The 27,154-nt window shown below is 42.8% G+C and overlaps 1 protein-coding gene across 3 annotated transcripts; it reads right to left on the reverse strand.

Moving 5' to 3' along the window:
- Positions 1-134: 134 nt before the first annotated feature.
- LOC118397508 (clathrin heavy chain 1-like) lies at positions 135-26,606 on the reverse strand. 3 transcript variants are annotated; one of them, XM_052467746.1, is made up of 33 exons: positions 26,097-26,606; positions 24,984-25,191; positions 15,963-16,231; positions 15,512-15,673; positions 15,267-15,380; positions 14,970-15,143; positions 13,832-14,029; positions 13,463-13,663; positions 13,085-13,237; positions 12,822-12,944; positions 12,512-12,649; positions 12,187-12,351; positions 11,833-12,013; positions 11,527-11,690; positions 11,264-11,389; positions 11,027-11,169; positions 10,601-10,835; positions 10,363-10,485; positions 10,013-10,158; positions 9,675-9,858; positions 9,333-9,525; positions 8,910-9,067; positions 8,497-8,769; positions 8,166-8,333; positions 7,829-7,978; positions 7,526-7,657; positions 7,300-7,410; positions 6,950-7,120; positions 6,526-6,747; positions 5,778-5,798; positions 1,747-1,784; positions 1,587-1,662; positions 1,263-1,412 (listed from the first exon to the last, which is right to left on the reverse strand). In XM_052467746.1, exons 1-32 carry the CDS (start codon positions 26,136-26,138, stop codon positions 1,632-1,634), a joined length of 4,917 nt encoding a protein of 1,638 aa, XP_052323706.1. In that variant the 5' UTR covers positions 26,139-26,606; the 3' UTR covers positions 1,263-1,412; positions 1,587-1,631. The 3 variants fall into 3 exon arrangements, with proteins under 3 accessions (XP_035648247.1, XP_052323706.1, XP_052323707.1); XM_052467747.1 differs by lacking the exon at positions 5,778-5,798 and having other exon boundaries at positions 26,097-26,605; XM_035792354.2 differs by lacking the exons at positions 1,747-1,784; positions 5,778-5,798 and having other exon boundaries at positions 135-1,412; positions 26,097-26,602.
- Positions 26,607-27,154: the final 548 nt, after the last annotated feature.

Genomic DNA, 27,154 nt, shown 5'->3' on the forward strand with positions numbered 1-27,154 from the left:
TCTACAGGATAGACTTTAGTCTTTTATATTTCTCTTCCAGCATGGTCTTTATGAAAATGTTTTATTGTTAATAGGAATGTTCAGAGATTAGGATGATACGTTACACACACAGCTCAAAGCACTTTGGGAATACATCAAGGTAAATACAGGCTTTTATTTCAGACCATTCTTGACAAAGAACTGTATGCTGTAGTACTGAACTAATTCTTCATAATAACCATTGAAATACATAACCTACAGGAGTGTTACTGATCTAAACAAGTTGACATTAGGACACCAAAGGAGAACAGCCCTGTCCTCCAATTCCTCCATTTGTTCTCAGAGCCAATCGCACTGACCGAACCAAACGGGACAGGGCCGTGGAGGACGACGAGCAAGATCTCCACTTTTTTAAAGTTTTCTATTTTTAAACGATCGTTCTTCTGTACACACAAAAATATGGTGACCTAGAACACCACAACACCTGGCATACACAGACCTCAGCACAAGGAGGGTGGTGACTAAATACAAACGTACAGGTCTGAAGAGTCAGCCTTCGATCCCCCTGCACATACACAGTCTCACACAAGCACTGTACACAGCACAACAGAAGGTCACCTAGATTAAACACATGGAGCCAACAAAGGAGGACTAACATCTATTGGGGTTGACTGGAGAGCCAGTATAGAACAAGGGGGATTAAAATTCTTATTTAGATCACACACACGTCCGTACGCATTTCAAACTCAAAGCTACACGCCTGTGCAGAATATACTATTGTTACTTAGTGTTGAAGTGGCAATATATGTTCAAATATTATATGTAACCTTTTTTCAGAATATACAATAATGAAATGCATTATACAGACAGACGAATAGACAATGTAAGCTGTTCACACGTTCAGTACATCAAAATGAAGAGTTTCTATATTAGTTTCTTCTCACGACAGAGTGCAAATTAGATGCTTCTCCAAACTACTTCAAAAAAAGTTAATTGCTTCTTTGTCAAGTCCACTTACATACATAACCCCATAAAAAAAAAAATTAACACAAAAATCATCATTCTAGTAAGTGTTAAGTAGTCAAATATGGAATGTGAAGAAATAAAAATGTGGTCAAATTTCTGTTCAAAACAATACAAATAAAAGTCCATTGCAGTTTAAAGGAGAACATAATACAAATAATTTAAAAGAGCGCAGGTTCTTGTTGTTTGTATCCCCTATTGTGAGCATGGTAAGCTGGTGAAGAACACAAGGAGAGACAAACAGGTGACTAAGGGGTCAGGGGTGGTGGGCGTTCACATGCCATAGCCAAAGCCAGGCTGGGGAGGTTGGCCGTAGCCGGTGGGTGCTGCTGGGTAGCCGTAGCCTCCATAGCCAGGCTGGGGTGGCACAGCCTGACCAGGGCCTGAAGTGAGCATGAGCTGGGGCGTGCCTGCAACACAAACACAGGACACTAGCATGAGCTTCGTGACAAGACTACTAATATACAAACAAACTCCAAAGGGTTAACACTGCCCAGGTGCTACTACTTCAAAGCATTATAGACCTCCTTTAACATATTCAACCAATAGAGCGGCAGGGTTATGTAGAGGTCAGGCCACCGTACCATAAACAATGGGCTGGGACTCTGTGTTCTGCTCCTCCTGTTTCCTCAGGGACTCTGAGGCGTCAAGCTTGTCGACCTGAGAGGCATGGAGAGAGGTGAGCATGTTAACCACAGACACAACCAGCAAGGGGAGCTCTAATGAGATGCCAATATAACTGACCTCTGGGTTATTTCACTGGCTGGCCGATGGGACCATTCCTGACAGGCAGAGATGAATAAAGTCAAGATTTTACAAAAAAAACAGGCCGCAAGAGGCCGGCCATGCTACGGTGTGTGGGAAGGTTTTTTAGTCAGGCACGGTTACTAGTGGCTACTGGCGATACTAGCTACCAAGCTTGACCACGACAGCCCAGCATTAGGGTTGTAAAGGAGTCTAATTTCAGATTAGATACACACAGCTAAGCATAAACAGAACACTAATTAATATATATACCACTTAAAAGTTGACACCTATTCATTTAAAGGTTTTTCTTTATTTTTACTATATTGTAGAATAATAGTTAAGAAATTAAAACTATGAAATAACACACATATCATGTAGTAACCAAAACAAGAGTTAAATCTAAATATATTTTATATTCTTCAAAGTAGCCACCCTTTGCCTTGATGACGGCTTTGCACACTCTTGGCATTCTCTCACCCAGCTTCACCTGGAATGATTTTCAAACAGTCTTGAAGGAGCTCCCACATATGCTGAGCACTTGTTGGCTGCTTTTCCTTCACTCTGCAGTCCAACTCATCCCAAACCATGTCAATTGGGTTGAGGTCAGGTGATTGTGGATGCCAGGTCGGCGGCAGGGTAGCCTAGTGGTTAGAGCGTTGGACTAGTAACCAGAAGGTTGCGAGTTCAAACCCCCGAGCTGACAAGGTACAAATCTGTCCTTCTGCCCCTGAACAGGCAGTTAACCCACTGTTCCTAGGCCGTCATTGAAAATAAGAATTTGTTCTTAACTGACTTGCCTGGTTAAATAAAGGTAAAATAAAAAAAAAGGTCTAATGCAGCACCATCACTCTCCTTGGTCAAATAGCCCTTACCACAGCCTGGAGGTGTGTTTTGGGTCATTGTCCTGTTGAAAAACAAATTATAAATCTGCTAAGCGCAAACCAGATGGGATGGTGTATCACTGTAGAATGCTGTGGTAGCCATGCTGGTTAAGAGTACCTTGAATTCTAAATAAATCACAGACAGCAAAGCACCATCACACCTCCTCCTCCATGCTTCACAGTGGGACCCACACATGTGGAGATCATCCGTTCACCTACTCTGCGTCTCACAAAGACGGCAGTTGGAACCAAAAATCTCAAATTTGGATTCCAGACTAAAAGGACAGATTTCCACCGGTCTAATGTCCATTGCTCGTGTTTCTTGGCCCAAGCAAGTCTTCTTACTGGTGTCCTTTAGTAGTGGTTTCTTTGCAGCAATTTGACTATGAAGGCCTGATTCATGCAGTTTCCTCTGAACAGTTGAAGCATTTATTTGGGCTGCAATCTGAGGTGCAGGTAACTCTAAATAACTTATCCTCCGCAGCAGAGGTAACTCTGGGTCTTCCATTCCTGTGGCGGCCCTCGTGAGAGGCAGTTTCAGCATAGCGCTTGATGGCTTTTGCGACTGCACTTGAAGAAACTTCAAAGTTCTAGAAATCTTCCAGATTGACTGATCTTCATGTCTTAAAGTAGTGATGGACTGTCATTTTGGTTTGCTTATTTGAGCTGTTCTTGCCATAATATGGACTTGGTCTTTTATCAAATAAGGCTATACCCCCCCACCATGTTACAACATTAAAACGCATTAAGGAAAGAAATTGCACAAATACAATTTTAACATGGCACATCTTAATTGAAATGCATTCCAGGTGACTACCTCATGAAGCAAAAGCTGAGAGAATGCTAAGCTGCCATCAAGGCAAAGGGTGTCAACTTTGAAGAATCTCAAATATATTTAGATTTGTTTAACACTTTTTTGGTTACTACAAGATTCCATGTGTGTTATTTCATAATTGATGTTTTCACTACTATTATACAAAGTAGAAAATAGTAGAAATAAAGAAAACCCCTTGAATGAGTAGCTTTCGAAACTTTTGACTGGTACTGTATACATACACACAGTGCCTTAGGAAAGTATTCAGACCCCTAGACTTTTTCCACGTTGTTACGTTACAACTTTATTCTAAAATGTATTAAATAAATAAAAATAAATTAACAAAAATGTAAGAAATCCTGTTTTTGCTTTGTTATTACCGGGTATTGTGTATAGATTAATGGGGGAGAAGCTATTTAATACATTTTAGGATAAGGCTGAATCCTAACAAAATGTGGAAAATGTCAAGGGGTCTGAATACTTTCCAAAGGCACTGTAAATACAAATAAATAAAGATGGTCCCACCATCCAGCCACCAGATGCATCTATTTCCATGTGTTTGGACAGTATGTAGAGAACCAAACCCATTTCAACAGCTCTAATATGGGCCAACATCACAGAAAAATAACTACCAGGGATTACAAGCACTATCACAATGCTAACACCAACAAGAAACTTTCCCTACAATGAAGTTGAACAAACAGATTCAATGAATCAACTGGAAACCTCAATAATAATAAAAAGTTCTAAATGGAAAGATTATATTTATACTAAAATGATCAATAACCAGCAAATAAGGGAAATCTTTATCATGTTGGTCTGCTTGATTAGTTAAGCAGCTTAGAGCAGGAATTGTAAAAGAAAAGGCAAGACTGACAATTCACAGGTTCAAGCAAGCAGCATCTTGAATATGAGAGACATACACAACCTATGCATCCTGAAAATTCACAAGAGCACTTCAACAAAACCATAAGTCATCTATGAATATACTTATCTCCTGTCAGATCACAACGTAGGGTTCAGTTCTCTACATACTTGCCTTCGGCCAAAATAGTCAGTACATTGTTTTAAGATGCAGGTAAACAGGCTGTAGGTTCATTGAATGGGAAAGAGACATGCCGAAGCAGCAGTTAGGTCATTTCTCTGTTTAGAAGAGTGCATGAGAAAGGCAGAGAGCCACAGTGGAGGGAGTGAGAGGATGGCGGGATGGTTTGTACGGCCAGTCAAGGCGTCCAGAAGCAGGCACAGCCAACAACAATGTCTCCAAGCCTGTCCAAAAATGCTGCTAATGCTATGGGCGGGGGAAACGCATGCTTGCCCTGAATACAATGTAAGTATGTTACACGCGTTCTACACACTATGTACACACAGTACCCCACTTGTCATTGAACAGACCACACTTTACAGTTCTGGAGTAGCAAAGACACTACAGTACAACTAATATAACAAATAAAAGGAACACAATTATAATAAAATGCAAAAAAGATCTCCATACATGTCACAATTTGTTGAGGATATTTACAACTAGGCATTTTTTACTTTGAGAGTTAATTCCGTAAACCGTTACATAAAAGGGTACTCAAAGGATCAACATTTCCATACACAATGTGTTCTATTCTCCCACTTTGCAGCCGTCTCCAGCTGTGCATAGCCCAAATACGAGGCTACATTACTTCACTATAAAAGGACAAAATTGAACAATGTTGGCCCTAAGCTCTGGTCAAACCACATTCAATGTGGTCCCAGGGCTGTTTCAGCATTCATTTCAGTACAAATCAAACCCCAGTACTCTACCAAGGTTGACCACTAAATGGCAAGTGGTAGAGATTATCACAAGCCTCAAGCCAACAGCAGACCAGTGATATTACAGACAGTGGTAGTTTTTCATTAGTATCTACAGGTCTAAGGGAGAGTATTGTCTGACTACAGTAGGTTATCCAGAGTAGAGCTCTCCTTTCCTGCTCCTGGACAGTTACTGAGTTTGCTGGTTTATGTGGGCAGCCTCAATGGAACGGAACTAAACATCCCTCTGTTTGGATGTTGCTGGGGTGAATGAGTTCCTGAATCCTGATTGGTCAGTCACTGATTCAATCCTGGAACAAAGAACAATAGCTAATAGAGCCATTCCAAACCCCAGCATGCCCAGCAGCTCCCCAGAGGCAGGGTGGGAGAGCCCCACTCCAGACCATTCTGGGTCTAGTCAAGGTGTGGAGTCAGAAGCAGCAGTGACATGGGGAGGGTACAGACTCATGCAGTTTCCTCTAGTTTCACTCCTCCAAACTACAGACTACAGAGGGTCAAAAAGAATGACTGGAAATTGATTGGACTTTCACCTTTTCCTTAATCGCATCAACCTGAAAGGGAATTCAGAGAGGCAACTTAAGAAGAAAAACAAAACCAACTCTCTCCCAACAGAGAGAACAAACGTGGAATCAGAGAGAAAAAAAAAAACTATCAGTGAGAGATGGAAATAAGCCACTTTTGATACAAATGTGGTACTTTTAAGTTGGATATTTTATATCAGCAGACCTGTTTTTAAAATATCATTACAGTAATCATACACCATGCATAATTGTGTTCAATTGGTCTACATAGCAGTCTATTTCTTCCTGTTTGTCCTGGATCCCAGCAGACTATAGCCAATAATACCATTATGTTCTACCACAAGAAGTGATTTCTGTTATTTCTTGCCATTTGACAAATATATATATGTGGCACGGAAAAATACTAAGCAGTATGAATCTCCTGACGTTAACATTTGTATGGAAAAGTAGCAGAGATGAAAACCCAAATCAAAACGGAAGACATGATTACCGGTAACATGACAGAGAAACGGAACAGGATGAGGATGTGGTCGGCTGAAGTTGTGGTTGTTTACAAGATCCTAAAAGGTGACCTCCTCAAAAAGGTAAATTGGTACATTAAAAACATCACCTGACAACGAATTGCCTCACCATGTTAATAGTAACCTACTTTTCACTGTAGACACTGATAACCTAAGCAAAAAAAACACTTACCACACTCTATATAAAATACCCTATGGGGTGAACTGCCATCCAAGGCGTGGGCAACCTAACCCACCTTGGAGAGGTACTCCCTCATGACCTGGATGAAGTAGGGCATGGAGAAGTCCATGATGTTGTGCCGCCAGGCCGTCTCCAGCACCACGTCAGGCCTCAGCAGGTCGTAGCAGGTGAAGAGGCAGGCGGCAAAGCACTCCTTCTTGTCCTCCTCCAGGAACCAGGCCAACAACTCCTCAGCCAGCTCCAGGTCTTTCGACTCAGATGCATACTGCATGGCGTCCTACACACAAAACACCACAGACATACACATCAAAACAAGGGAGACACAGGGAAAGAATTCAGACATTGACGTCAAAAAGCAATGTTATGATCCATACATTTGACAAAAACAACAGCAGCGCATGGGTATCCGTGTGAGCTGATAATCACTGGTTTTTAGACTAAATATTAGTATTTGAAATAAAGTTAAGGAGAAGCTGGACCTTGTAGAGTTTGTCCTTCTTGCAGAGTTCCACGCTCTGCTTCCAGCGGTTGTTGCCTTTGAAGAGGTAGGCAGCGATCCTCCTGAACTCAATCAGCTCATGCTTCTCCAGGCCCTGGGCCAGGGTGATGTTGTCAAAGTTGTCGTAGGCATCAATGGAGGCACGCAGGGCCTGGACAGGACAGAGGTGTAACAATAAGAGAGAAAGTCATTTCTGCATGACAGAAAATTAATGCAGACTTTTTTTTCAACAAAGGAACTTTCTCTTTTCACAATGGTAATTTCAGTGTTTTCACAGATTCTTCTCGCCAAAGTATGAAAAACTAAGCTTATGTTAAAAGATCTTAGTACCGCATAGTCTTCCTCTGTGATGAAGAGGTTGTTAAGTGCTTCGTTGACACCCTTGTTGTTGTGGTTCTGCACTGACCGCAGGTACGGCTTGACCAGTGACAGCTGCTTGGTCTGGAGGTGGACAGAGAAAAAAGTCCAGTCAGCGAACAGTCAAGCAGGTCGTTCTGAATGCCAAAGATTGCCATACAAGAAGCTATCAAGTATGGACAGAGTAGCATCCTAGTACCTTCATGAAGAAGTTGACTGCGCGGGTGTGGTCGAGTCGTGGTGACAGCACTATGAGCAGGTCGTTCAGTAACAATGGTTTGAACTCCAGGTAGAACTGGATAGCCTTGTAGTATAACTCCACATTGGCCACCTGGAATCACAAGCCTCATACATTTCAGCTGCAGGATGTGGATTTCTAGTCAGTGACAAATACTTGGCCTCATACAATGACCAAGGAATACATCATGACAACAACCAATACGAAATGTTTGCAAATCTAAAACATGACATGCTGAGCTTGTGTGTTGTTGCAGTCAGTTACCTTGGTGACAATGTCTTTGAACTGTCCCTCCTTCCAGGCGTCTGAGGGGTGGCTCATCATGGTGAGGATGGCGTTGTCAAACTCCTCATACTTGTCATAGAGGAAGACCAGCTCTGCCCACAGGTGGGCCTGCTCTGCAGCCCTCAGGACCTGAAGACACACATTAACATTATCGTCACCCACCCCAAAAACAGCACACAAAGATATGAATCACTAAATCACACATTGCTGCATTTAAATAACATATGAACAAATATCAAAATATAAAGACTTTGCAGATCATTTCAATCCGCTTGCATATAGACATCCATCTCGTAGCTTTCTTCCCCCCTCTTACCTTTGGAATGTTGACTCTGGACCAGAAGAGCTCCAGGTGCTCCCTCATCTTCTGGGGTTTGAACTTGGAGTAGAGGATGGCCAGCTCGGTGAACATGCCCATGTGAGCACGCTCCAGACCCAGGGCTGCCTCCAGCATGGTGATCAGCTCCTCAAAGTAAGCACGGTCCTAGAGACAAACACAACCATGGCATCTTCAATCAACACAGGACCATTAAAAACACATTTATCACATGCTATGGTATGGTAAATTATTTTCTTTAACTCTGGCCAGGATAAGGCAATTGCTATGAGAGTGAATATTGGTAGTAATTGAACCAAATGGGCCTTACCTGGTAGTAGTTGATGAGCTCCTCCAGTTCATCAGCATGGACAACAATATGCAGGCCACACATCTGTGCCAGGCGGAACTCATTTCCATCCACACAGGCAAAGCACACCTCTTTCCAGGTGCGGGTGCTGTTGGCTTTGCGGGCTCCATCCACGGCAGCCTGGTACTCTCCCAGGTGGACCAAGGTGGACGCTAGCCGCCCGAAGTTGGACACGTTGTTGTAGAGCAGCTTGGCCGCATCATACATCCTCTCATCATAACACCTGTCACCCACCTGGAATAGAGAAATACTTCATAAGAAAAAAGGTATGATACTGGTCAGCAGTGACGGAGAAGGATGTGTCAGGTAAACGTGTGTGGGGGTATGCCGGTGTGTGTATGCGCCAGTATGGGTATTTTGTGTTCAGAGCGTACCTGTTGGATGTGGGCGTTGTTGGGTCCATTGATGAACTCCTCCAATTCAGCCAGGCGGTTGGTCTTGGCCAGGGCGAAGATGAGCTCTGTCTCCACGTAGGACTCACGGGACTTCTTACGGGCCATCTGAAGGAACTTCACCAGGTCCTCCCAGTTACCTGAAGATTAGTAGAGGAACATTTATATTTACTTCACCAAACCCTTTTCTTCTGGCCTGGATTCTGCAACTTTGAGATTGTAGGAAGTCCAGTCTCTTTAGCATATGACACAAGGAGTGGAATGTTAGAGACTGATAGCCAGACTACTTTTCCCCCAAATTGGATGCAGGTGAATACCTTCCCCTCCAATAGCAAGCGTACATTGAAAAACCCTAATGTTGGTTGTATGCTGGACAATACGTGGATAATTTTCTTTGTCTCTTACCACTCTGGGCTGCAGCCTGGCCCACCTCCATGTAGGCAGAGGGGTCATCAGCCTTGATGTAGGAGTCGATTGCCTCCTTCACCAGACCCTTCTGCAGCTGAGCCTTGGCCAGCTGACTCCACACTGGAGGCTCGTTGCAGCGCTCAGCAAATTCGTAGGCCCGGTCCAGGTTCCCAATGTGCTCAATCAGAACCTAAAAACACACAGAAATTACTTTTGTCAAGTTCACCTCTTAATCCATAGAATTCAGACAGAACAGTAGCATTGCCCACAACGGGAATTAAACAAGCAACATTTTGGTCAATGGTCCATTTGCCAGAGCAAAAAGACTCAACCACTGACCTGCACGGCAGAGGTGTTGACGTCAAACTTCCTGAAGATGGCGAAGGCCTCCTCGAAGAGCTCGTTGCTGATGGCGATGTTCGCGATGTCGGGGGCATCGTAGTTGTCTAGGCGGTTGATGTACTCCATCACACGGGTACGGTCTGCCTTGATGGCTGTCAGGATCAGCAAGTTCTGCAGGTTTCTGAATAAAAACACAGATGAACTCTGCTCAGCATGACAAACTAAAACAACAAGTTTAAAGTTACAAACAAGCCTGATATTGAAAGAGCAGACACACAATGGACAGCTCAGTCTGCCAGTGAGCACAGGTAGCAGAGCTTCAGTAGCCCTAGTACCTGTGTTCACTGAAGACAGAGTTATCCAGAACGATCTTCTCCAGCAGCTCAATGAGTTCGTTGGGGAGGTCTGCAGTCATGAAGGCCTTGACTGTGACGGACACCTCCTCTGGGTCCTGTGTCTCAGACAGGGCCGTCTGAACAACCTGAATGAAAGACAACAAACGTCATTCCAGAATGGAGAGAATAGTCACCATTCTGCAAACTTCTAGCCAAACCAGTCACAAATAACAATTTAACCATTGTGCGAAATATAAGCAACGTTTTGGTGGGACATCACAGAACATTTTGGCCCATGGTTTTAGTGAGGATGAGGTTTGCATTTCAAACAGGCAGGAACAGGTCCATACCTGGTCGATGAGGGGTCTTCTAAACGGGTTACTCTCCAGCAGCACGCTGGCCCACAGCTCAGGGTCTTTACGGCGAACCAGGTAGCGAGACAGACTCTTGAACAGAGAGTTCTCATTGCACACCTGTATAGGAAATGTAAGATGATCAGTTTTTGAGGGAAAACATACGCAAACAGTGTAAAATTAACATTTCAATGTATTAGTCAAGTAAAAATGTAATTCTTATTTCCCCACTCACATTAATGAGCTCCTGGTCACACTGTCCTCTCTCGTAGGCCACGCAGGCCAGGTGGGGGTCCCTCTTCTCACAGTACTTGCCCACCACGCGGCTGTCGTAGAAGGTGTTCTCACGCAGGAAGCGCTCTGGGTTGTTGTTGCTGTCAATGTAGATCTTGGCCAGGGCATTGTGGGTAGCTGGCTCCTCACAGCCCTCATGGATACGGGCCTCCAGCCAAGGCAGAAGCAGCTTCAGTCTGGAGCCAAAAAAATACACATCTTCAAGTTTCAGGTGCTCATAAACTAGATATATTTACACTTGTAAGTGGGTCAAACAGCACCCCTTCATCCTACTTTCTCTTTCAGAAGTAATGTCACAATTAAATGCACTACAGCATAAAGCCAGTCTGGGCTGAGACGTCCCTCTCCCGATCCCCACAGTCCTTACCTGTTCCTCTTCTCCACCTCAGCCACTAGTTCATCAGTGGAGAACTGTCCTTTCACCACCAGGATCAGGTTCTTAATCACATCCTCAGCACAGTCCACATCCAGCAGCCCTCCAATCACCACCGGCAGACGGCTGGGGTTCACCTGACAAACACATTTTTCTTATTCACATATCGTACAATGGTGTGTGTGTATACAAACAAAAAGCTGTTAGGCAGATTAATATCAGTTTATGTACCTTCTGCACATAGATCTCAATGTATTTCTGCAGGGTGTTGCGGTACAGGTAGAGGACCAGGTCGTGGACAAAGTCAAAGCGGTCACACACAATGATCAGGGGGAGCTGATCAGTCAGCTTAGCTTCCTGTGAAGAGAGGAAATATTGATATCAGCTCACATAATCAAACTAACAGTTAGACTTGGCTTTCAGGGTAATTAACAAAATAAAGACTGAAGTAAGCTGTGGTGTCATACTATAGTATGCCTACTTCTCTTCCTTACCTTGAGGAAGTTCTTGACTCGTTCGGGGTCGTAGCAGTTGCTCTCTCTGCAGATCCTCTCCACCTCTTTGATCTGTCCCGTCTTACAGGCTGCCTGGATGTACTTGAAGTGGACCTCTGGGTCCTGGCTGAAGTTAACGATGGAACCCAGGAAGTAGAACAGACCTGGAATGAATAGAGAGAACTTAGTCCCCATAGATAGAGAGGTAGGATGAACAACTATGTGGTTGTTGAGACAGTCATGACCATGTTCCATGCAGGTGAGGACAAGACTAGGTGGTTTGCGTCAGGTGTATGGTCTGTTTACCTTCGAAGCTCTTGAAGGACTCAAAGAGCTCAGTGAGGGAGTTGGTGGAGAGCTGCTCGTGGTACTTAGAGGCCACCTGGACACAGATCTGCAGGTTCTGACGGATGTTGGCCGACAGCATGGCCCGAAGACACTCCAAAGAGTCCTCCACTGACAGGGAGCCAAAGAAGTTCACCAGCCACTGCAGGACAGAGTCAATACACAGAGTCAGTGCACAGACAGGAAAAATACCAGAATGCACACATTAGTCAATAAAGCTTTATTAATTAAGAGCAAAACACAGCAAGTACACACTTGTTCACCAAGACATTCTATTCCATGCAGTGTGTGGTTGTGTTAGATAGTGTCCTATACCTCAGGGTTGAGCAGGTGTGTGTGCACCACAGCCCGTTTGATATCGTACAGGTCGGTGTAATGCTCCAGAGCCCTCTGCAGCAGGCCAGCCTTCTCACACAGCTGGGCAACGTGGGCACGGTCGTAGTGGGTGAACATCTGGTTGCCCAGGATGGCATCAGCCACCTGAAGCAGAAAAAAAACATCATACATGAATTTAAAATCCATGACATCACGAGTCAGTGGAAGAGAAGCAAATAAGAGTGTGGCACTAAAATAAAAAACATGCATACAATTGCTGTGTAAGTGTTGGGTCTGTGTGGAATGGGGTGTGATGTGTGTGTACCTGTGGGGCATGGACCAGGTTCATCTCCAGCAGGCGTGTCTGCAGAGGCCCCTCAGCAGGCCTGTTATTCTTCAGGGCATCCAGGAGGAAAGAGGTACACTGCTGGATCAGGTTATACTCCATAAACACGTCAACGATCTGAACAGGGAAACAGACAATACATCAGCTACCACACATCAATCATGTTACTGTATATAGCACCTCACAGCGCAGCACTGAACAAGGTTTTTTTCCTTCAGAAAATGTATATGTAAGGGAAATAGGACGATAAATGAATGGTTGAGGTGGTGAAGACGTTTAGCCGTCTGACCTGTGTGATGTCGGCCAGGGGCTCCTCATCCTGCACCAGCATCTGGGAGAACTGCAGGCCTTGTTCTGGACTGATCCTCATCACATTCCTGAGCAGGAACATCCAGTCTGGAGTGTAGCCCACCTAGAAGGGAAATACGGAAAACGCATCCGTTAGTTAAAAACGGAATACAATCTAATTGACCATATTAAAGAATTCCATTTTGTGTCAAGTCAAATGTTATATTGGTAAGGACTTAGAAAGATAGAAACACCACAACTAACCTTTTTGGCATAGAGGACAATTTTCTGGAACTGTCCGGTCTCAGCGAAGCACTGAATGACCTTGTTGGGCACGTTGGCCCTGAGGTAGACACTGAGAGCCAGAGTGGGGTCCACTGATTTCACCAGGTCCCCCAGCTCCTCTGAACACTCCAGCTATTAAAAAAACACATGCAATTTTCATAAATCCCTAACCAACACTGTCGCGAATAAAGTCCTAGCCAGCCCAATAGTTATAGGGATATTTGAACAGCCCAGTGCTATATGTTGAGCAATACATAATTGGAAAATAAAACTGTTAAGCTCAATGTTGAACATCCAAACTCAACAGTAAGCGACAACTATAGTCTAAGTTTATTATGATAACTATGGTTTCCTTGCCTTGTCCTCTTTGAGCCATTTCTCCAGCAGCTGCTTGCGTCCCTGCTGTAGGACGGGCCTGCACAGCTCCAGAGACTCAAACTTGTTGAGCTGGCCCTGGTCCAGCAGGATGCCAAAGTACTGCAGCAGTGGAGAGGTCTGGCCCGGCTGGGCCGGCACACTCTGGAACTTACGGATGGTGTCCGGGGTACGCAGGATACCCTGGGGAGGAGGGGGAAAGGAGCGTTTTGACTTTCAAAAAATGTGCACATGATAGAAGACTGTAGTAGTAGAAACCTTATTATACACAAGGCAGCTGAAATATCATTCAAAAAACATTTACCAGATCATGATTTTAATAGTTTGTGCGTTTTGGTGCATTGGCAGTACCTTGGGAGCGTTTGCGGCCACCTTGGCAGCCTCAGAGTAGTTCCCTGCAGCGAACAGGGTATTGAACTTTCTGGCGAACAGCTCCTCGGCCCCAGCCAGATTGTTGCGTACAGCCATGCGCAGGGCTAGGTCTGGGTTCTGGAGCACGTTGGTGATGTAGGGGATGATGTTCTCCTCCTCCACACACACTGACAACACCTGGACAAACACATTAACACACAGACAGGGTTAGAGAGTCCACTACTATACAGACATGAAAATATGTGTACTATTACATTAGTTTATATGTACTGACAAATTTAACAAAACTGGTATATAATTCCTTTGTTAAACTCACATATTTCTTCAGAATTTAATTGAACGTGTAAAAAGAATGTTGCTAGACTAGAGAATAGCATTTGTGAATTAACTATACAGAAACACACTGCTCCATGATGATGTCTGTGTGTGTGTTACATTAAGATATAAAGGAGCAGCAGACTGGAGGGTTAGAGAGCCAGGAGCTTTAAGGAGATTAGGACGCCTGGCCTGACAGGATCTCCAACTGTGTTTCACATGCTGCTCTCTGCTGGAGGTGCCGTTAGATCAGTATTAAACAAGGCTTCCCTCAGCCAAGGTCACCAAGTGACAGACACACACACGTCAATTTGGGGCGGCATGTAGCCTAGTGGTTAGCGCGTTAGACTAGTAATCGAAAGGTTGCTAGATCGAATCCCCTAGCTGACAAGGTAAGAATCTGTCATTCTGCCCCTGAACAAGGCAGTTAACACACTGTTTCTAGGCCGTCATTGAAAATAATAATTTGTTCTTAACTGACTTGCCTAGTTAAATAAAAAGGTTAAAAATAATACCTTTTATTTGTATTTATAAAAGCACACTTCCACACAAACACACCCTGTTTTTCCACTGTCACATATATGGGACTCTCAGCCATCATCACACAGGTACAGTATACAGTGTTTGTGAATTCTGAGGAGGAGACCTGGAGCAGTAGGCTCTACAGACATGGATCAGCTTTCCATCCTCCTGAATATTTAATGACTGTGTTTTGGACAGGAAACTCATTGATCAGCCCACTGGCATCTGGTTACTCCTGATAAAAGGACTAAAACACTCCCATTTACCAGTGGAGACATACCTGTCCTTTCCTGTTGACTCCAATGATGCCAGCGGTTGGTTCATGTGGGGCTGTAACAAAGATGGTCTCCCCGCTGATCCGGTTCATGTAGATACAGGTGCCAGTCTCCAGGTCATACAGGTGGATGTAGCCATATTTGGTGATAAGAAAGACAACATCTTGCTTAGAGCTGATCTAGAGGACAGAGAGCAGGGACACAAGGCTTCAGAAGCTGTAGGATAACAGGTATTAATGCAGAGGGCCTGCATGACTGTATGGAACAGGTTTGAGTTCTTGTCTGTGAAGTGGTTCCAGTACCTGCATGGCTACAGGGAAGTCATTCTGGGCCTCAGGAGGGAAGAACACGTCCACTGCCTTCTTTGGAAACGGCTGATTGCCTGTTGGTGGGGTTCCCACTTCAATTATGTGTAACTAGGAAAGCAAAAACACATTCAGAGGAAAAAAAACAATGAGACATCTCCCAGTCTTATTTGCTCATTTTTCTTTTTCCATTCCATTCCAGCCCTCCCTGAGTACTCCATGTCCAAGCTGGAGATTCCTACCTTTCCTCCAGCTTGCCCTCGGACAGCGAAGCAGAACAGTGTGGATTCCTCTGTATTACCCTCCATTTTGAACTGGGCGAAGCCGGCGGCGTGGCCCTCAATGGGCTGGGACACCTTCCTGTCCACAGAGTACAGCTGCATGGCTCCCACCACACGGTTTTGCTAAAATGAAGGAATACACATACTGTACAAGAGCTTGTGCGACAGCAGTATTTTCCAAGAGGTACATTAAGCCGTATCAGGGCAGAACACTTCATAATGCTGTGCAAGCTTCAAAACAGCCAAAAAGCATGTTATTAGCATCTATCAGGTCAGTGTATTGCTGTACATTAGTGTTGACACTCACACGGATTAACTTCTATGACAAACTCATAAAAAAAACACAAGTCACTTCAGTAGAATACAGCTAGCGTCAACCATAAATCCAATCTAATTCCCTCTATTTCAGTACCTGTGCTGAAATCCCAATGAGAAGCAGCCATTTCTGTTTGGCGTCAGTGCGGTAGTTGATGATTTGACAGCCTGCTAGGCTGGAGTGTCTGTCAAAGACTTTGACTGGCTGGGAGTCTCCCTCCATGCTCCAATGGTAGACGGCGTTGTCTGTGACCAGTGCTACAGTGTTGAGGGAGATCCACTTCCAGAAAGTGACGTCATCAGTCATGGTGTGAGCCTTCATCTTGCTCTTCATCTCAATATTGAAGATCTGGAGGGTTTTTGCAGCTGAAAATTCACACATTAAAAGGATTAGCAATATGATGAGCTATCACTGTATATCCACGAACTAATGTAAACTACTATTCACCACACACAAACAGACTAGAGGGGAAATGAAAATACTGTAATACCAAATTTCACTTGATTTAGAAATAGTGGTAGTCATGGTTTGGTGCGAGTGCCACCAAATGACCAAACAAAACAGCACTTGCAATGCAGAAAGCAAGACCACAACGACGGGCAACCAATAACGTGGTAAGATCTGCATTCAGGAAGGAAAAGACTATACAAAAAAAAGGTAAGACATCACCAATCCACATGAGGCTAATAAACAGCAACCACTAGTGACTGGGTGAACTGATCTTTTACAAACCAGTTTCTTCAGAAAGTTTACACTTCTTGACTTATTCCACATTTTGTTGTGTTACAACCTGAATTGAAAATGGTGTTAGATTTCTCACCCATCTACACACAATACTCCATAATGACAAAGGCAAAACAGGATATTTTGAAATGTTGCTAATTTATTTAAAATGACATACAGAAATATGCATTTTACACAAGTATTCACACCCGAGTCAATTTGTAGAAGAACCTTTGGCAGTGATTACAGCTTTGAGTTGTCTTGGATATGTGCAATCAATGTCTTGGATATGTGCAAGCACTGTTAAGTTCGATGGGGAGCAGTAGTGAACAGCAATCTTCAAGCCTTTCCAATGGGATTCAAGTCTGGGTTTTAGCTGGGCTACTCAAGAACATTCACATTCTTGTTCTGATGCCATTCCAGCGGTGCTTTGGTTGAATGCTTAGGGTCATTGTCCTGTTGTAACATAAATCTTGTCTCCAGTCTAAGGTCATTTGCATTCTGAAGCAGATTCTCATCAAGGATTTGCCTGTATTTGACTCCATTCATTGCTCCCTCCATCCTTACCAGTCTCACAGTCCCTGCCGCTGAAAAGCATCGCCATAGCATGCTGCTCCCACCACGCCTCATGTAGGGATGGTGTTAGAAGGGTGATGAGCTGTGCCTGGTTCTCCAGACATAGCTCTCTGCATTCAGACCAAAGATTTACATTTGTCATTAGACCAAAGAAATCTTTTGCTCTTAGACTTTCACGTGCCTTTTTGCGAACTCCAGATGTGCGGTAATGTGCGTTTCTCAGGAGTGGCTTCCGTCTGGCCACTCTCCAATAAAGCCAATATTGGTGAAGTGCTGTAGACACGGTTGTCCTTCTGGCAGCTTCTCCCATCTCAGTCAAGGAACTCTATAGTTCCGTCAGTAGTCACTGGGTTCTAGACCACCTCCCTGACCAAGGTCCTTCTTGCACGATTGTTTAATACCCTTCCCCAGACATATGCCTCATCACAACTCTATTGTGGAGATCTAAGGACAAATCCTTGGACTTCACATTGTCATGACGTTGCCCTCTTTGGGTACAGCAAGCCCCATCCCCCTCTCCCTGTCTTCTACACCCAGGTTGCTGTGGTCAGAGAGGTCGTAAATTCCTAGAGGAGATTATCTCCTCATTGCCACAGTAGAGAAAGAGTGGATTTTCATAGAGAACAAAGGAATTTCTTCCACGGCACAGAACTTGAGGTCCGAACAACATTTATGTTCTGGAGAAGGTATAACAGATCGGTGAAAAATACAGCTACGAACTGGTCCGTTTGGTACAATTTTGTGAAACTCACGGGAGCCAATACAGCCACATTACCATAACGCTGTTCATCTTTTAACCATAACATGTGGTTAAACTCTTAGACTAACGATACCGACAGAATAAGAACAAGTCTTTGATATGAATTACTAGTCTGCAGCTAAGAATTCGGTATCATTGAACGCGAAGACCGACAACCGCCGAAACATCTATTCTATAACGACATGAATGTCACTCTGAACTATCCATTCTAACCACGACAGAGAGAGGACGGACACTCTCCAACAGAAACAAACTTCTCAACAGAGACCCGACGACACACTGAGCGTAAATATATATATTGATTGCAATTGTTCCCGAATGAGTGAGCATTCATGTGCAAAGGATTAGCATTTCAATTGTTATAATTATCAACTGTGTGTTGTCATCTCAGACGACCCCAACTTCCCTTTTGTCCACCAAGCCGCCGATGCCGGTTATCCCACTAGGGAAACTCTGTTATCATTTCCTTGTAACTATCTAATGTTTGTTTATGCATTTCTGTGAATGACTTAGTTAAACCATTTATTTACTAAGACGATGTATGGATGACTCAGTGAAGACTGGGTTCGTGCAGATAACCAACCATTTACGACGTTTGGAATGAGACTAACATGAGGTAAAATAAATAATTAATCAGAAGACTATTGATCAGATATGAAAATATCTGAAAAGTTTAGGAAAATTATAACTTTGTAATCTGAATATTTTCCTTGGTGCCCCGACGTAATAGTTATTTACAGTTACATGATTAATCAGTTTAATCACGTAACAATAATTACAGAGAGTCATTTGATAAAGATTAATCTTCAGTTTAATGATGCCAAAGACACGACAACAGTATAGTTTCTGCTTTGACATGCACTGTTAACTGTGGGACCTTATATTGAAAGGTGAGTTTTTCTAAATCATGTCAAACCAATTGAATTGTCCAAAAGGTGAACTACAATAGAGTTGTAGTGATATCAAGGATGATCAAAAGAAATTGGATGCACCTGAGCTCAATTTAGAGTGTTATAGCAAAGGGGTGTGAATACTTGTATTTATTTTCAATAAAATTTGCAAGCATTTCTAAAAACATGTTTTCACTGCCATTATGGGGTATTGCGTGTAGATGGTTAAGATTTATTTTAATACATTTTGAATTCAGGCTGTAAATACAAAATGTGGAATAGGTCAAGGGGTATGAATACTTTGATGGAACTGTATAAGGTCTTCCATTAATTACTGTTAAAAAGTCCTACTATTGTATGTGCCTAGTCATAGGTGAACTTCCAGGAGTTAGAGCAGCTCTACAGGATTCCTAACCACAGTATGCTCATCCTGAGATGAATTAAAAAGTTTGGGATTGGGCCTGAATGCTGATTAACGCAAGACCACAAAACACAAACTGATGCGATGATGTACGAGAAGTGTCTTTGGATGCACTGACTGACAACCATTCCATTTCAGGCTTTCCAATCACTGGCTTATTATTGGAGCAAGGAAAGGGTTTCCTATTCATTCATTTCCTGTGTCTGTAGCCTATGATGAACCTGCTATTGTTAACAAATTTCACCACTCAAAAGTCTATAGGCCTACATTTCCTGTTGTGTAATGCTATACACCTGGACTACAAATCAGAGCTACATTTAAAAAAAATAAAACTAGCCCATCTAATGCAAAGAGAAATGACACATTGATCACTTACATTATACAATTGTTTTTTTTTTTTTGCATCTGAACCCTTTGGAATTACCTGGAATTCTACATAAATTGTTTTTTTTTAAAGTGATCTGTTCCTCTAAGTCACAACAATAGACAGTGTGCTTAAACTAATAACACACAAATTATTGTATCCTTCTTGTCTATATTGAATACATCATTTAAACATTCAGTGTAGGTTGGATAAAGTATGTGAATTCCCTAGGCTGATGACTTCTCCAAAACCTAATTGGAGTCAGGAGTCAGCTAATGTGGAGTCCAGTCAATGAGACGAGATTGGAGATGTTGGATAGAGCTGCCCTGGACTTAAAAAAAACTCAAAAAGGTTGAGTTTGCTATTCACAAGAAACATTGCCTGATGTGAACCATGCCTCGAACAAAATAGATCTCAGAAGACCCAAGATTAAGCATGTTTGACTGGAATGAAGCTGGAAAGGTTACAAAGTATCTCTAAAAGCCTTGATGTTCATCAGTCCACGGTAAGACAAATTGTCTATAAATAGAGAAAATTCAGTACTGTTGCTAGTCTCCCTAGGAGTGGCCGTCCTGCAAAGATGACTGCAAGAGCACAGCACAGAATGCTCAATGAGGTTAAGAAGAGTCCTGGAGTGTCAGCTAAAGACTTTAAAAAATCTCTGGAACATGCGAACACATCTGTTGACGAGTCTACAGTATGTAAAACACTAAACAAGAAAGGTGTTCACACCATGGAAGAAGCAACTGCTGTCCAAAGAAAACCATTGCTGCACATCTGAAGTTCGCAAAAGAGCACCTGAATGTTCCACAGCACTACTGGCAAAATATTATGTGGACTGATGAAACTAAAGTTGAGCTGTTTGGAAGGAAGGAACACACAACACTATGCGTGAAAAAAAAAAAAGGCACATCACACCAATATCAAAACCTCATCCCAACTGTGAAATATGGGGGAGGGAGCTTAATGGTTTAGGGCTGCTTTGCTACCTCAGGGCCTGCACAGCTTGCTATAGTCGACAGAAAAATGAACTCCCATGTTTATCAAGACATTTTGCAAGAGATCGTTAGGCCTGTCCGCCAATTGAAGCTCAACAGAAGTTGGGTGATGCAACATGACAACGACCCAAATCACAGAAGTAAATCAACAACAAAATGGCTTCAACAGAAGAAAATACGCCTTCTGGGGTGGCCCAGTCAGAGTCCTGACCTCAACCGGACAGAGATGCTGTTGCATGACCTCGAGAGCGGTTCACACCAGACATCCCAAGAATATTGCTGAACTTAAATAGTTTTGTAAAGAGCAATGGTCCAAAATTCCTCCTAACCGTTGTGCAGGTCTGATCCACAACTACAGAAAACGTTTGGTTGAGGTTATTGCTGACAAAGGAGGATCAACCAGTTACTAAATCCAAGGGTTCACATACTTTCCCCACCCTGCACTGTGAATGTTTACATAGTGTCTTAAATAAAGACAAAAACGTATCATTATTTGTGTGTTATTAGTTTAAGTAGACTATTTGTCCATTGTTGTGACTTAAAATTTCATCTAATCTTCATCTATGACCAATTTATGCAGAAATCCAGGTAATTCCAAACGGTTCACATACTTTCTCTTGCCACTGTATATACACAGTACTATTTCAAAAGTCTGGTCACACCTACTCATTCAAGGGTTTTTCTTATTTTCTACATTGTAGAATAGTGAAGACATCAAAACTATGAAATAACACATATGGAATCATGTAGTAACCAAAAAAAGTGTTAGCCACCCTTTGCCTTGATGACAGCTTTGTACTCTCAATCAGCTTCATGAGGTAGACCCCTGGAATGCTTTTCTAACAGTCTTGAAGGAGTTCCCACATATGCTGAGCACTTGTTTGCTGCCTTTCCTTCACTCTGCAGTCCAACTCATCCCAAAATCAGTTCAATTGGTTTGAGGCCAGGGGATTGTGGAGTCCTGGTAATCTGATGCAGCACTCCATTACACCCCTTCTTGGTCAAATAGCCCTTCCACAGCCTGGAGGTGCATTTTGGGTCAATGTCCTGTTGAAAAACAAATGATAGTCCCCATCTGGTTTGCGCTTAGTGGATGGCATGTCGCTGCCAAATGCTGTGATAGCCATGCTGGTTAAGTATACCTTGAATTCTAAATAAGTCAATCACAATCAGTGTCACCAGCAAAGCACCACCACACCTCCTCCTTCATGCTTCACGGTGGGAACCACACATGCAGAGATCATCCATTCACCTACTCTGCATCTCACAAAGACACGGGGGTTGGAACCAAAAATCTCACATTTTAACTCCTCATACCAAAAGGACAGATTTCCACCTGTCTAATGTCCATTGCTTGTGTTCCTTGGCCCAAGAAAGTATTTTTATTGGTGTCCTTTAGTAGTGAATTCTTTGCAGCAAATTGACCATGAAGGCCTGATTCATGCAATCTCATATGAACAGTTGATGTTGAGATGTATCTGATACATCAAGTCTGAAGCATTTATTTGGGCTACAATCTGAAGTGTAGTTAATTGCCGATTTCTGAGGTTGGTAAGTCTAATGAACTTATCCTCTGCAGCAGAGTTAAGTCTGGGTCTTCCTTTCCTATGGTGGTCCTCATGAGAGCCAGTTTCATCATATCGCTTAACGGTTTTCACGACAGCACTTGAACAAACTTTCAGTTCTTGACATTTTCCGGATTGACTGACCATCACGTCTTTGCGTATTTGAGCTGTTCTTGCCATAATATGGAATTGGTATTTTACAATCTTCTGTATACCACCCATACTGTGTCCCAACATGCATTAAGGCATACCTGTTAATTGAAATGCAATCCAGGAGACTACCCCATGAAGCTGGTTGAGAGAATGCCAAGAGTGTGCAAAGCTGTCATCAAGGCAAAGGGTGACTACTTTGAAGAATCTCAAATATATTTTGATTTGTTTAACACTTTTTTGTTTACTACATGATTCCATGTGCAATTACATTGTTTTGATGTCTCCACAATTATTCTACAATGTAGAAAATAGTGAAAATAAGGGAAAACCCTGGAACAAGGTGTCCAAACTTTTGACTGGTACTGTACACACAAAAGTATGTAGACATCCCTTCAATTAGTGGATTTGGCCATTTCAGCCACACCCGTTGCTGACAGGTATATAAAATTGAGCACACAGACATGCAATCTCCGTAGACAAATATTGGCAGTAGAATGGCCTTACTTTAGAGTTCAGTGACTTTCAACGTGGCACCATCATAGGATGCCGCCTTTCCAACAAGTCAGTTCGTAAAATTTCTGCCCTGCTATAGCGGCCCCGGTCAACTGTAAGTGCTGTTATCATGAAATGGAAACGTCTATGAGCAAAAATGGCTCAGCCATGAAGTGGTAGGCCACACAAGCGCACAGAAAAGGACCGCAGAGTGCTGAAACAGGTAGAATGTAAAAATCTATTCTCGGCCACAACACTACCTACGGAGTTCCAAAATGCCTCTGAAAGCAACGTCAGCACAATAACTGTTCGTTGGGAGCATCATGAAATGGGTGTCCATGGCCGAGCAGCCGCACACAAGCCTAAGAGCACCATGCGCAATGAAAATATTATGTTGGAGTGGTGTAAAGCTTGCCGCCATTGGACTCTGGAGCAGTGGAAATGGGTTCTCTGGAGTGATGAATCACGCCTTACCATCTGGTAGTCCGACAGATGAATTTGGTTTTGGCTGATGCCAGGAGAATGCTACCTGCCCCAATGCATACTGCCAACTGTAAAGTTTGGTGGAGGAGGAATAATGGTCTGGGGCTGTTTTCATGGTTTGGGCTAGGCCCCTTAGTTCCAGGGAAGGGAAATCTTAATGCTACAGCGCAAGTCATTTTATACGATTCTGTGCTTCCAACTTCGCGGCAACAGTGTGGGGAAGGCCTTTTCCTGTTTCAGCATGACAACGCCCTCGTGCACAAATCAAAGTCCATACAGAAATGGTTTGTCGAAATCGGTGTAGAATAACTTGACTGGCCTGCACAGAGCCCTGAACTCAACTCCATCTAACACCTTTGGGATGAATTGGAACGCCGAAGTCCTGTGAGCCAGGCCTAATCACCCAACATCAGTGTACGACCTCACTAATGCTCGTGGCTGAAGTCCCTGCAACAATGTTCCAACATCTAGCGGAAAGCCTTCCCAGAAGAGTAGAGGCTGTTATAGCAGCAAAGGGGGGACCAACTCCAAATGAATGCCCATTATTTTTTAATAAGATGTTCGACGAGCAGGTGTCCACATACACTAATGACCAAAAGTATCTTGTCTGACAAGTGAACGCTTAAAATAGAATACATAGTGCCAAATCAATATTAATCAATCAACACAAATACAAATTAATTTGGCTACAATAGTCTAGTATTGAAATGTTGCATTGCCTATCTGATTTTCTTGAAGTCTAATCTGCAATACACTTTGTCTCTGAATGCAAGGTTCTTACACTGCAGCCCAGGATGCACTGACAAAAATCATGCCTATTTTGGCCTATAGTCCAAGACCAGCTCTCAAACTGGATATAGTCATAATAGGGGAATGAATAATACATTATCAAAAGTTATCACAAGGATCTTGCTTCAGAGGAATGTTTCACTGGCTCAGTCTGTACATTAGCCTTGACCTCTTACGCAATTGAGACAGTGTGCAATATAAAAGGTGCAGAAGGTATTCTCAGATGTTTTTACTTTAACCCTTTTTTCCTCAAACCTAGAGGTCTTGATGAACTCCCTTGAACATCCCTATTCTGTTTGCCATTTACCCTATAGCCTCCTGTTTTAAAAAAAAAATCAATCCCCTTGTGTTCAAAAGTAAAATGGAAGCACTCTTTCCTATGTAAACAGAACATAAACAGTACTGGGCAGACATTCCAACACAGTGCAAACATGATTACAACTTCCACAACTCATGATATATAAAATCCAACTCACCGTCTGCAAACATATAAGAAAGCATTAAGAAACGAAAAGAGCAAAAACAAGCAAAAATAGAAAAAGCATTCATGATAGTATGACAATTTTATCAGTGTACAAACGGGGTTCAATTGTTTCAATTTTAGACTACAAATTGCAACTCACAAGCAGTTTTACAAAAAATAAATGGACAGGCCTGTATATGGTCATTAACAGGTGAAGCAGAATGTGACAGGCCTAGATTATTAACTTGCTGACAAACAAAATCGTACATACACAAACTCCCTTTAATATTAGGACAGCAACACATAGGAAAATGAAGGCCTACAGCAGTGAAAGTTGAAGTTAACCACTTAGTTTGGGTGAATTAAGTTGTTAAAAACACAGCCTCTGTACATATTAGTTCAGTCAAAGGAAACAAGTCAGGCTCAGTGGAAGTCCTTACCTTTGAGGGCAATAACTTTGCTAGCAGGATTCATGATGGCGCTATCTGCAGAGATGGGCCTACGGATTGGAGTGTTGGGGTCGGCCATATCAATGATGACAACCTGTGCCTGCTCGCCCACCTTCTCTCTTATACAGATGAACTTGTCAGACTCCATCGTCAGGGTGCTGAATCCAATGTTAGCTGGGTTGATCCCCAGGTTCTGGAGCTAAAGGAAATGGAATTACATTGTTAGAAAGATGTTGATTTTAAAAAACAATTGCTAGTGTGACTGTGTAGCAGAGGTGATTCAGTGAACTACGCTTGCATGATTAGTGAGTGATCTTGTCTGAGACCCGAAAACGTGTTGGCTCCTGTCCTGGAACTAATGCCAACACTTTAGTTCAGTGGGCTAACCGACCTTAAGGCTCATGCACAGGTTAATGATCATTGCAGAGATTAAGATTTTATGTTGATGATAATTTGTACTGTAGCTATTCATTTGTACTGACTCAAACCCATTACCCTTTTATCATCCTATGGCCATAGATATAGCAACTACATCAAAATAAATAATACTAACTAGCTAGGCATTGTAGAAAGCCATGTTGTTTTAACCATAGAACATCTGTCTGTGGATTAAACCATTTTAGTTTACTGAACAACTGCCTCACTTGAATGTCAAGGTAGGGGTAATCTAAGATCAGTGTCAACACTAGCAGAAATAGCTAAATGTATCTATCTGGCTGTTATTGAATGGACTGTCAAACAGAAACGTATCTATCTAGTTAAGTAGTTATCCATTACTTAACATGACATATGTTTGAGTTAGCAGGCCAATTAAAATCAAAATAGCAGCCATCATATAAAAGCAGTTAACGTTACGTTTGATGGCAACCACAGAAAGTTAACGTTTACTGTCACTGTGCAAGTCTTTTCGCTAGCTAGCATAATATGGCAACGGGGAGGAGAGGTCATTCATTTCGCTGCGGGTGTTGGACTGCCAGCTACAGTTAGCTTCGCTAGCTAACAGTTAGCGAAAATCGTCAAGCAACCGATAAAGCTCTGGAGGGGTTTAGTGCGATAGTTACGAGCCCTCGCCACGACTAGTATTTCGCTATATTGTTTTCATACCTGCAGGTGCTCCTGGAAGCGAATAGGTAGTATTTGAGCCATTGCGGATTTCCTTTGCTTCTACGGAGTCCTGGAATTCTAGCTAAAAAGCTAGCTGGCTAGGTTAGCACCGTGCTAGCTACGACCTCCTCGCTCACTGATTCGTAAGTCGTAGTCAGACAGTGAATATTTACGTCCAAGCAACCTGTTATTGGAAATATTTTCCAAAATATTATGTCAAGCGTAGCCGCCGGATGTTTATGCGTTTTCTCCACTGCCGGAATGGATGGATAGCAGTGTCTTAAACACTGATCTCAGTCCAAACCTGCAATGGCGGCGGAAACGGATCAAAATCTGAGACGGAAGAGGAAGCAAGACATCCAACTCCCTAATCGTTTTTGTTCATATACAGTCAGTGAACTAAACCGATAAGACACAGCTGCTATCGCATTGAGAGCCACCCCCTTAAGCACACCGGAACTGGGACATTTTATTCTAAGTTAAACGGCCTGAGTTAGATGTCTTCATTTAGCCACCATCTTTGTCAGAATGTTATCAATCCGGAAGCCGCTAGGGATGTCTCTGGAAGGAAAGACAAACCAATATGATTGTTCCACCTGTCATTTCATCTTTGCCTTTGGCCTCTGAACAGTCTAAAACAAACCTTAATTTATCTAAGATGGCAAACACTTATTTATTTCACATTGACTTCCAATTTGTGCCACATCATTCGCCCTTTTACGTCAGTTCCGGATAATTCACGCTTCATCATAGCACTTTAAAAGTGGATATGTCCTCTCTGCATGTTGTTCATACAGTGTAGGATTTTCATGTTCATATGTTTAAATATCGTGTCTGTTACAAGGTCTCAGCTCTAGAGTGACTCGTTTTATGTCATGAAATGAATTCTAAACTCATAGGTTCTGTTCTATCATGCATGCTACTGTCCTGTAGCATGCATAAGGTCTCATGTATGTCCTGTCGGAATCATTGGAACAGTTGATCATAAATGGGATCCTACTCTAACCATAGATCTAACCCTGACACAACCTTTTTTTGGGTCCCCAAGCACACTTTAA

The sequence above is a fragment of the Oncorhynchus keta genome, chromosome 18 (assembly GCF_023373465.1).
Source record: "Oncorhynchus keta strain PuntledgeMale-10-30-2019 chromosome 18, Oket_V2, whole genome shotgun sequence".
Lineage (NCBI taxonomy): Eukaryota > Metazoa > Chordata > Actinopteri > Salmoniformes > Salmonidae > Oncorhynchus > Oncorhynchus keta.

Coding starts and splice junctions, on each gene's coding strand:
- LOC118397508 (XM_035792354.2), bottom strand. CDS start 26,138: ATGGCTCAAATACTACCTATTCGCTTCCAGGAGCACCTGCAG. Junction 10,836..11,026: donor GAGGTGGAGAAGAGGAACAG/GTAAGGACTGTG, acceptor TTTTGGCTCCAG/ACTGAAGCTGCTTCTGCCTT. Junction 9,068..9,332: donor CCAGGCTGCAGCCCAGAGTG/GTAAGAGACAAA, acceptor ACTAATCTTCAG/GTAACTGGGAGGACCTGGTG.